An 11115-nucleotide genomic window follows, 5' to 3' on the forward strand; every position below is an offset into this window, starting at 1 on the left:
AGCCTTATGTTCAGGATCTTGCGCTGGCACGCACACATCGTACAATCCTAATTCACCCGTTTGCCAAGCGTTACTCTGACCACTTCTGTTATTTTCATCCTCTCCTACTGAATGGGTCTGCGTGTTTCCTCACAGAGTGCTGAGATCAAGCTCCTTCCTGGGCAGAAGCAAAGCCAAGAAGCGGCTCAGGTAACGCTGCACAGGTCTTTTGGAATGCGTATATTCTATCAGGAGAACGCGCCTTCACAACTGGAGTTTAAGAGCAAAACCATGGAGCAGACGGAACTGCGATACCTTCCAGAGCACTGAAGGACTGGATCCGCAGTGAAAAGGCGAGAGACTGTGCTGACAGCATGCAGGTGCTTCACCCTCCAACCCCCGAGAGCTCCCTGTTTTCTGTCCTGATCCCCTACAGACACCTCGAGGAACAGTTCTGCAGGGGAAGCTGCCTATGGCAGTCCTGTTCGAGTCAGCTGTGCAAGCCACAGTAAGCAGGAGCCAGGCCGAAGCCAGGGTGTCGGCACAGCCACGGAGTTACCATGCTGCCACCTCCTGCAGAAAGGGGCTCAAAGCCTTGTGTAGTTTAGGGGAAGGACGGAGGTGAGCTGCAGCCTGTGGGGCCACAAAAGAGATTCTGCTTTAACCAAACAACTTGGTTTACATGGCAGCAGTGCGGTAAACAAAGAACAACGGTGAAATAAATAGTGCTGGAAGTAATTTTCACAGGCTTGCACATTCTCCCAGGAATATTCACTTCAGGAGTGTAAAACTGCATGTAGATTAACGCTTTTCCTCAAGCTGAAATCTGTGTAGCAACCTAAATCCGAAAGGGGAGGGGATAAATTCCAGATGCATTCACTGTGGATGGCTAATGCCACATCCCAGCGAAGACTCCACAGACATTCACTTCAGTCCATGTCCAAAGGATTACAAGACTCCATTTGGTCCTTATCTTAAATCTCCATGTATTCTACCAGACATGAATTAACATTACAGTAATGGAACCTATTACGAATAAATAGATCTGTCATCTTCTAACAGTTCTCCTGTGCAGCTTCACACTGACAAGCGCTGAAGGTCCTCTTGGCATGGTTTGTGTAAGAGACTATCACTGGTGTAAAGACATACCGCATCTTGGTCCTCCAGCATTTTAAATTACAGCTCAGGTACAATAAGAACTAGCAGAATGAGGATAATCACTGGTATTGTCTGTAGTCGCCAAACGGAGAGGGCTGCAACTGGGAGGGATCGTCTGAAAACTGAGGGCCTGTGAATAGGGAGAAAGAAAAAAAGTCAAATAATAAATACGAAAAGATGAGACGTTCTTCCTACTAAAAGCATGAAACACATTCACAGTGCTTTTCTTTAATATAAATATCCCTTCTAAAATTAACGAAGCCAATAACAAGACTTTACATTTTTTTTCCATTCAAAGTTCAAGAGCTTTACACGTTGACAAGAGCCCTGTTCCAATAAGGCACGTATTTTTAGCTCCTTTACTAATCGGGAAATGAATCAGAGCAGCGAGAGGGAAACATTTTCAGTCCCCTAAAGGAGCTGGAAACCTATGCCTTACTGCCCTGCAGTTGAACCTGGCCGTTCTGTACAGGTTTACCCATGGTAACTCGCCCCACAACAAGGCAAGGCAGTGGAACGGAACGAGGCATTGTGGAGCCAGCTTCCCGACTCCTCTTACCGACGTCCTGCTGGAGGGAAGCAATACGCTCATTGTACGCCAAGTTTAGAGAGAATAAATTGTAACAGACAGATGATACCCTTTCACCGAAGCAGGTTCATTTTAAAATGCTCTTGTATTAAGAACGGAAATTGTAACAATTTAGACTGAACAAAGAACGTCAGTGAGCAAACCCGAGAGAGGAATCCTATCAGGAATTACTGGCTTGCCACTAATCCTTTCAACACTAGTGGTTTTGTCTGTATTGCTCCCAAAACGAGGTGGGGCAATGGAGATATTAATTGTTTCACCCAGCCAAGTATTTACGTAAATGGTTACAGACTCTGCTCACTGACATCTCAGCTTGTGTTTTTCTTAGGAAAAAAAAAAGGGATACATGTTTTCGAGTGGTTTTAAAAAAGAAAAACAAAGCACCAGCACTACCCCTCTTTGACATCTCCCCTCTGCATCTGCCTGCTGATCTTCACCTCCTCATTCGAGCCAGGGTTACCCACACATCTGCACAGGGACCGTAGCCAGCCTGCCAGAACCCTGCGTCTCACACCCAACTTGCTGCTTCCTATTCCCTCAAACCTGTCGTGTCGCTCACTGCCGCCTGAACTGCTGCTGCCACCACGTGTCAGGGCTGTGTGGATGTACCGGGGGGACGGGGCAGAAGACCAGTTCCACAATCTGGCACGTGGACGTCGTCGCTTCCAGCCCCACAGCGCCCGGCCACGCAGTGGGAAGGAGCAGCAGGAACCCGCAGGTCCTGCTTGGGCCTGAGTCAGCAGGACGGGGCTGGGGTGCCTGTTCCCGTAACACCACCCACGTCTGCACATTTTGCTCAGACGAATCCCAAATATCTTCTCCACCCTCTGAAGCCCCAGAAATGACCCACGTCCCACTGTGCCTGGAAACCCCCAGGTGCACCACATTCCTCTGCCTTTACGTTGCTGAGTGACAGCCAATCTTGCCGCTTCATTTAGACGTGGATTTCTCTAGAACCGTCATCCCACAGACAGAACGTTGGAAAGCTCTTGCATCATCACCAACGTGCGGCTCTTCCTTCACTTTTTACAGCCTTAGAAGCTGGGAATTGGCTGAGTAGATTTACTCCATGATAAGACTGATGACTGGAAGAGGCACATTAGTAAAGACTGCACAATAAAAGCCTCGCGCTACTGCAGTGATGGTTCCTTACCGTTAGGGAACTGTGTGGAGGCAAATCTTGTTAAGAGAATACCAGCTCCTTCAATTAAAGCTAGGAGAATTCCTCCCATTGCAGCAGACCCAACCATGGCAACAGGTCCATCTAAAAATAGAAGTACAAAACAACACTTTTTTCTTTTTTCAGCGCATTACTTTGCATATTATAATTCTCTTTCTATAGTTATAATCTCTCCTATGGGCAGACTCAGAAGCAGCCATTTTGCATTCATTAAGCCTCGTTAGTATCGTCAATAAAGAGATAATTACTAGGCAATTCTTCCCCTTCCTCAGGGAAACAAAAGAACAACGGTAATGTCTGAGAACATAATTATTACTTTCATAAGCACAGGACAAAAGTCTAAGATTATCTTTCAATTTCTCTTACAAAGTAAATTCCAGTTTGGGTATCACACAATTCTGCTTTGCTGTAAGGATGAGAACTGTACATTTAGAATACAGAAGCTTTTTCAATTACTATGCTCCCGAGAGCTCAATTTCTTACTTCTGGCAGCTAATATGGCTCCAGTTAGGGCTCCGCTTGTGATTGAATTCCACGGATCTTCTTTACCTCTCATTCTGACCATACTGCAGTCAATCATGGAGAAGAGACCTCCCCAGACAGCAAAGCTCCCTGTTGGAAAGTTGGAAAAAAGGCAAGACCAGATTAGAGAAAGCAGGCAAGCAGCCGCACTGCAGTCATGCCATCAAGAGGTGGTGTGGTGTTAGCACACTTTCAGACACATCCAATCTCAGCAAGAACCAAACACAGGTCAAAATCAATACTGAGACAAATTCTAAACTTGTCAAGCCACACACACATTATACATACATATACATTTTAAATATAATCTCAATATTTCATATTTCATGACAAAAAGATTACCAAGCAGTGATTATAATGGAATTTGCATCCTAATAAAGATGGAATAGCTCAGGGAAAAAATAGCATATAGGAAAAAAATAATGTTTTAAATGTATTTCCTCATAGAGAATGACAGAGTAGTTTAGCACCTTATCCTAACACTGCTTCTGGCATCTCAGGAGGTCAGAGCTGGTCTGTACGGTATGGCAGACGTAAAGAGAACGTGACAGTTCTCAGAATGCAATTCTACAGTCATTTAACAATAACCAGTATTATAAATGAAAATAAATGCTCCTCCCCAGGCTCATTTTGGGAAAAATGTGTGACTTAGATTAAGTTCAACTCTCCTTAATTGGAGGTGTCTTAATGCCTTTGAAAGCTTGCTGGCAGATGCAGACCAGGAGGGTGAATCCCTCTCTCTGTGCAGCCACCACAGGCTGTGGCTGTAGAGCTTTTTCCGCCTGCGGCCCCGATTTCTCTGAGAGGTTCTGCTGCAGCCAACACATTCCCCTGCTCGACATCACTCTCCCATTTTCTCCTTCTGTAATGTATTAATTCAGTTTTCCTGATAGAAGGGCATAATGGCACGGAGCAGGTCCTTAGGCTTACTCACTTAGATGCTGAACCACCTTTAAGAGATCGTAATGTCATTTTGGCTCAAGCAGCAGGCTTGTGATTTTAGACATTTGTGCACAACATTCATTAAAAAAAAAAAAAAGACTGAAATGTACCTAGCTGACCTTAGGGGAAGTCTGAAATCCCGGCCAGATCCACCCACCTATTTCACTGTTTCTCCACGTCTGATGATTTCTCCTAATGAGCCAAGTTTGTTTACTTTAAAGCCATGCACACAAGGCACAGGCTCGCAGGCAGCTCTGCACAGAACTGGCTCATATATGACAAAATGATTAACCCTGGCTTATCACTCCAGGAGCATAAGCATGTTTTCTCCACACCAAAACTAATTCTGGATGCAACAGAACCGTGTTTATTCTCTGCTCGGACTAACAAACCCTGGTGAAATGCATCTGGCCTGCCGGAAGGCAGCTCAGGTGTCCCTGTGCTGCCATCGCGTTACTTCCCCAACCTGGATGTTCTACCAACAGTCCATAGAAAGATGATGGCAACATCAACACAAAATTAGTTACCTCCCAGTTGTGGAGCTCTTGTTTTAATAGCTGTCAAACTTCCCCGCAGTCGGTGGTTTACCCCCTACAATAGAAGAGAACAACAGAACATAGGAATGAAGCCTTACAGCCAAAATGTCTGTGTATAGCCCAAACGTGCCACAGGCCCAACCTACTTCTAAGCACCTTCAATGGCTGTGATCAGGAGCTGACAAAAAATGCATTTCTACAGATACTTTACTATTTGTCACATCTTCGCAATATACCTGGAAGCTACAAAACCGAAGTGCGGATCAGGATCTGACTAGTTTTGGAAAAAGTTATTTGATTTTATTCACAAAATTTACCTCAAACTGATAGTTTATTAAGAAGCTTTAGGCAATCAAATTGTCACATGGTAACAGCAAAAACCACTCTCAACTAAAAACCCTTTCATCCCTTTCAAGCCCTTTCTATAAAAGCCAGAGGAATGTTTTACAATGTTCAAGTAGAAGTCGGATCTTATTTTTATCAGAAGTCTGTACAACATGTTTGTGGTCAAAATTTTGCAGCAGAAAACTTGAAGGTGAAAACAACTGACCTGTGTTGCCTAAACTTCAACTTCCATGTCTATGCACACTTCTGCATTTAAACTGAAATTGCCTTTCAAATAAATCCAGTTACTAAAAAATGTTAATATTTAAATAAGAAATTAGTTACAGAAAGTAACACTCCCTACTATAAATCTGAAGGAGAAAAAGATATTTCCTTTCACCGAGGGAGGGCAGCCAGCTGCAAGGGCCCCGCTGCTGCCGTCAGTGGAAAGGGGGAAGGCAGAACTTTAACCCAGACAGACGACGGACCCCCCTGGATGCTGAGCCATTCACCCGATGGACGCTCGTGGTTTGGATGAATGACACGCAGCCTGTTCCTCAGTCCCGCTCTGTGGACAAGGATTTCCTTCACCTTACCTTCTGCTACCACGTTTTGCTGCTGACGGACAGAGGAAGCAGGGTTGCGCTCTTAATGCACTTCTCCAATGGTTTTACTTACCACCGGGGAATTTCTGAACCCCTTGATGGCTTGGAAAATGCCACCTCCTATCGCTCCCATCGTGAAAGCACCTCCGCAGTCATCTACGATCCTCCAGGGACTGTAACGAAAAACAGAGATGAAAATGCAGTACTGCACCACTGCACCCTGTGCGAGTAACTGCGAGGGATGCACCACTCGCCCATCCGGTGCATTCCTGTAGGAAATTCCCCTTCCAAACAAATGTCCCAGTATCCAAAACCAGCGCGAGGACACAGGAGCGCCAGGGCTACTGCCTCATGTGCAGCTCGCTGACCGGGCTGCGACGACAGGCACGCGCAGGTGTGCAGTGACACGAGCTCGCGTTCACCCAGAGCCCAACAACCTGCCTCCCCGGGCAGTCGGCGTCAGCTCTGCAAGGAATTGTTTGAACTCCTCTCACACGTGGCACCGAGACGCGTCTCCATCGTGGGAAACGTCTGCAGCATTCCAGCTACGGTCAGCTCTGCCCTACCTGTGGAGTGTAAATAACTTGGAATTTACTCTTCTCATTCTCATCTCGACCTACGGAAAACGTAGGTGGCAAATTCAAACGAGACTCAGCCCACAGGAGAACAAAACGCTGCTTTCCGGAGTTACTCATGCTTTTCGTTAGTTCTGGTTATTTGAATGGGAGACTTCAAAGTCATCTTTTGTTAAACTGGAAAGGTTTTTCTGATGCATCCCGGGCCTTTGAAGTTCATTACAACAAACCCCAGGAACGCTCACGCAGCGCTAGGCGGCGGTGCCAAGCCTGCAGCCTCACGGAGCGCAGAAGGAGGCACCTTCCTCTCAGCAAAGGCTTCCCACCACGGAGAGCCGGGCTCTAATTTGGGGCTCGCCGTCCCCTGCGGCCCGCTGCCCTGTAATTCTCCGTCACCGAACACCTCCCGAGCTAGGCGAGCACCAGCCTGCAATTAGCTGCGCTGCCGCTGCTGGGAATTTTGCAGCGTATGCACGGAGTTATTCCGTTTCTTTCATCTCATACCAAAATCTGACGGCCACAGCTGCTGCACCGGCAACAACCAGCAAGCCGAGCAGAAGGCAGGCTGCGGCAAGATGCACGCTCACAAAGCTGAACCCGACGGCAAGCCCCGTGTGCAGGTTAGCAAATTCTGCACCGAGAGCGATCACGGATATGAGCATCAATGTGCTTCTCTGATCTCCCTCTGGATTTAGTGCTTCTGTTCCTGAGAGCTCCCTACAGCACCCAGCTCTGCGGTCCCGCACACGAGAGCACGTCTTCGTCCATCCACCTGCTTTGGACCCGCCACTTTTCTGTTCCACAGGATATGTAAAAGCTCTTTGCCGAAAGGGGGGAACACAGCTCCTCTTTTCCCCTGACCACCTGCTACACTGCACATTTTCTCATGGGTTTTTATTTGCTTCCTGCAAAAAATTGTTTTGTTCCCTCTGCCTAAAGGCCGCCCCGGGCTCCTTTCTCACTTCCACGACCCGTTCCCGACCCGTTCCCGTTCCCCACCTCCGCAGTCCCTGCACTGAGGTGGTGTCACCAGCTCTGCACACCGGAGCGAAGGTGAATTGCTGGCTTGCATGTGACGCTGCTCCGCACGTTGATTTCGGGTCAGAGTCACTCGGTTTTGTGGAGGCACCAGGATCCCACCCGCACCACCACCACCACTGCCAGAGGCCCAAACCCACACCGATGCGGACAGCAGTCAGCGGCGGAACGAGGGGCCGTCCTCCCACCAGGCATCGCCCTTCGTTTTTACTGCCCTGCCTGGCACGTGCTTTCATCTCACATTCCTAACAAATCCCCTCCAGTTCTGACGAAATTAAATAATTTAGCCCCATTTTATACTTTATTTTCCTTCTACAAAGCCCCCTATTTCCCATGTGCAATGATCAGGAAGAGTCGCGGGCACGCTGTTGTCAGATCTGCCAAGATGAAAAGCTACCATCTCTTTCTTCTCAGCGTTTTTTCTTCTCCTCTCTGTGCCTCCTGTCCAGATTTTGATCTACTGTTATGAATAAAACATCTCATCACAACTCTCTGCCTTTGTTCGCTTGTTAAGAGCGATCTTGTTAAAAGGCTTTCTGGAAATCTAAATAGATTATGTAAAGTGGTCTTCCTTTACCCACAAGGTCAAAGAACTCCAATTTAGCAAATTGTGACTGTTCTTTAGAGAACCTTCATTAATTAGACCCCAATCATGGAGTGCTCGCCTAGATTTTTTCCATCTTTAACCCTCCTTCAGAGGTAAAGCTCGTTACTTGTTACCTTTGGGGTACTTAATTTTCCTCTTAAACTATCCTCCAAGCCCCCGCAGGAGCAGCTTTTGAACGAGAAAACGTCTTTGATACCAGCACTGCTATTTCACGTCAGCGCCTCTGAACTCCTGGACAGGCACCGGACGCATCGGAAAGCTGACACAAAACACCCCACAGCCCCGGCAGTACTCGACCTCAGCAGAGGAGAGAATCAGAAGAGAATAAAAGAGATTATCCCATTATTATTTGGCACTTATCTGCAAGCTTAATGTTACTGTTACTTCTTTCCCCGGCTTTAAGGATGCCCCTCCAGAGCAGGGAAACGGGCTCAGCGCAACGTGCGAGACGAGGCCAGGTTCCTACCGCAGCAGCAGCAGCAGCACTCGGATGGCAACCATGGCTGATGGTGAACAATTTAGGGATCAGGACAGCAGCTGCACAACGCCGGGCTGCCCCGGCACAGCCAGGAGCCAGCTCGGGCAGGGGGAGGCAGAGGGTGCCCCACGCCTCGGGACGGGTCCTGGGGGAACCGCATGGGGCTGTGGGGGGATGGAGATAACGGGGCGAGAAGCAGGTAATGGGGTGAAATGCAGTGTGGGGCCCCAGCAGCCGGGAAAAGAGGTGGTGAAGGGCCTGAGGGGAAGACATGAGTAGAAGCTGAGGTCCCTTGGTTTGTTCAGCCCAGAGCAGAGCAGGCCGAGGGGAGGCCTCATGGCGGCCTGCAGCTCCTTCACAGGGAGCGGAGGGGCAGGCGCTGAGCTCTGCTCTCTGGGGACAGCGACAGGACCCGAGGGATGGAGCTGGGACAGGGGAGGGTCAGGCTGGGGGCTAGGGAGAGGTTCTGCAGAAAGAGCGGTCAGGCGTTGGGACGGGTTGCCCGGGGAGGTGGTGGAGTCACCGTCCCTGGGGGTGTTCAAGGAGAGGTCGGATGTGGCGCTTGGGGACATGGTTCAGTGGTGACACTGGTGGTAGGGGGACGGTTGGACCAGGTGATCTTGGAGGGCTTTTCCGGCCTTAATGATTCCTGATTCTGTGAGAGGTGGTTGGGCACTGGGACAGTCCCCCCAGGGACGCGGGCATGGCACCGAGCTGCTGGAGGTCTAAAAGCGTTTGGACAACGCCCTCGGACATTCGAGTCCAGAGGAGGGCCATGAAGATGCTCAGAAGTTCGAGCGCCTCTCCTGTGAGGGAAGGCTGAGAGAGCTGGGGACGGTCAGCCTGCAGAGGGCCCCAGGGTGACCTCATTGCGGCCTCTCAGTACTTAAAGGGGGCTTATGAAAGGCATGGAGGAGGACTCCTTTGGGAAGGAACAGCCGCATGTATCGGTACAGGCTGGGGCATGACCTGCTGGAGAGGAGCTCTGTGGAGAAGGCCCTGGGGGTCCTGGTGGACGACAGGTTGGCCATGAGCCACCAGTGTGCCCTCATGGCCAAGAAGGCCAACGGGATCCTGGGGTGCGTTAAAAGGAGCGTGGCCAGCAGGTCAAGGGAGGTGATCCTCCCCGGTACAAAAAAGACAGGGATCTCCTGGAAAGAGTCCAGCGGGGGGCCACAAAGGTGTTACGGGGCCTGGAGCATCTTCCCTGTGAGGAAAGGCTGAGACCTGGGGCTGTTCAGCCTGGAGAAGAGAAGACTGAGAGGGGATCTCATCAACGAGTATAAACACCTGAGGCGTGGGAGACAGAGGGATTTGGCCAACCTCTTCTCAGTGGTTTGCGGGGACAGGACAAGGGCCAATGGCCACAAAATGGAGCCCAGGAAGTTTCGCACCAACATGCGAAAGAACTTCTTCACGGTGAGGGTGACGGAGCCCTGGGACAGGCTGCCCAGGGAGGTTGTGGGGGTCTCCTTCTCTGGAGATATTCCAGGCCCGTCTGGACGCCTCCCTGGGCAGCCTGCTCTAGGGAACCCGCTTTGGCAGGGGGGTTGGACCCGGTGAGCTCTGGAGGTCCCTTCCAGCCCCTGCAGTTCCGCGACATTTTATTCAGGTAGATTGTGACGGGACGAGGGGGAACGGCCTTCAACCCAAAGAGGGCAGGTTCACCCCGGCCATCAGGAGGAAACCCTCCGCTGTGCGGGCGGCGAGGCGCAGAACAGGCTGCCCACAGGGGCTGCGGCTGCCCCGGCCCCGGAGGCGCCCACGACCGGGCTGTGCGGGACCGTGGCCGACCCCCGCGGCGGGTGCCGCCCGTGCCCGTGCCCGTGCCCGTGCCCGTGCCCGTGCCCGTGCCCGCGGCCGGCCGGTCCCGGAGCCCCCCGGAGCCCCCGGAGCCCCCCGAGCCGCCCCGTGAGGCTGGGGGGGGGGCCCGGAAGCGCGGGGCGGCGGCGGCCATGGCGGCGCCTCCAAGGTCACCTCCCCCCACCCTTCCCTTCCCTTCCCGCCGCCCGAGCCCCCCCAGCTCCCTCCCCCCCCCCACCCCCGGCGCGCGCGCCCCCCGAGCCCGCCAAAGCCCAACGGCCGCCGCACGCGCCCGCCCCGCGCCCGGCCGCTCACCAGGGCTCGCGCGCGTACTCCTCCATCTTCGCACGCGCCGCCGGCCGCGCCCGCCCCCTCCCCCGTCCCCCGCCGCGCGATTGGCCCGCCGCACCGCCCCTCGTCCCGCTCCTCCAATGGGGGAGGGGGGGCGGGACTAAGGGGCGCCGAGGTGGCTGCGCGTGCGCCGTGCGGCGCTCAGAGCTCTCGGTGGGGTGAGGAGAGCGGGTGTGGCGGTGGCCCCGGGGGCGGCCCTGCTGCCGCTGCCCCGGGTGCCTGAAGCCGGGCCGTCAGCGGAGGCGGTGGCCCTGGGGCCGCTCCTGCAGGCGGGCAGCTCGCAGGGCTGGGAGCCCTCCGTCCCGCAGCCCTCCAGGAGGCAGCTCAGAGCAGCGGAATTCATCCCCGTGCTGGCAGCAAACGCCAGGGCAGCCCGCGAAGCCCCAGAGCTTTCCCCCGTCCGTGTTTGCAAGCGCTCTAGTTGTAAA

The 11115-nt window shown here is 52.0% G+C and overlaps 1 protein-coding gene across 1 annotated transcript; it reads right to left on the minus strand.

Moving 5' to 3' along the window:
• Positions 1 to 940: 940 nt before the first annotated feature.
• TIMM17A (translocase of inner mitochondrial membrane 17A) lies at positions 941 to 10735 on the minus strand. Its single transcript, XM_035569161.2, has 6 exons — positions 10652 to 10735; positions 5909 to 6008; positions 4898 to 4961; positions 3390 to 3518; positions 2880 to 2990; positions 941 to 1267 (listed from the first exon to the last, which is right to left on the minus strand). The coding sequence occupies exons 1-6, from the start codon at positions 10675 to 10677 to the stop codon at positions 1197 to 1199; spliced, it is 501 nt and encodes a 166-aa protein (XP_035425054.1). The 5' UTR covers positions 10678 to 10735; the 3' UTR covers positions 941 to 1196.
• Between the last annotated feature and the right edge of the window lie 380 nt (positions 10736 to 11115).

This window comes from Cygnus atratus, chromosome 24 (genome assembly GCF_013377495.2).
Source record: "Cygnus atratus isolate AKBS03 ecotype Queensland, Australia chromosome 24, CAtr_DNAZoo_HiC_assembly, whole genome shotgun sequence".
Lineage (NCBI taxonomy): Eukaryota > Metazoa > Chordata > Aves > Anseriformes > Anatidae > Cygnus > Cygnus atratus.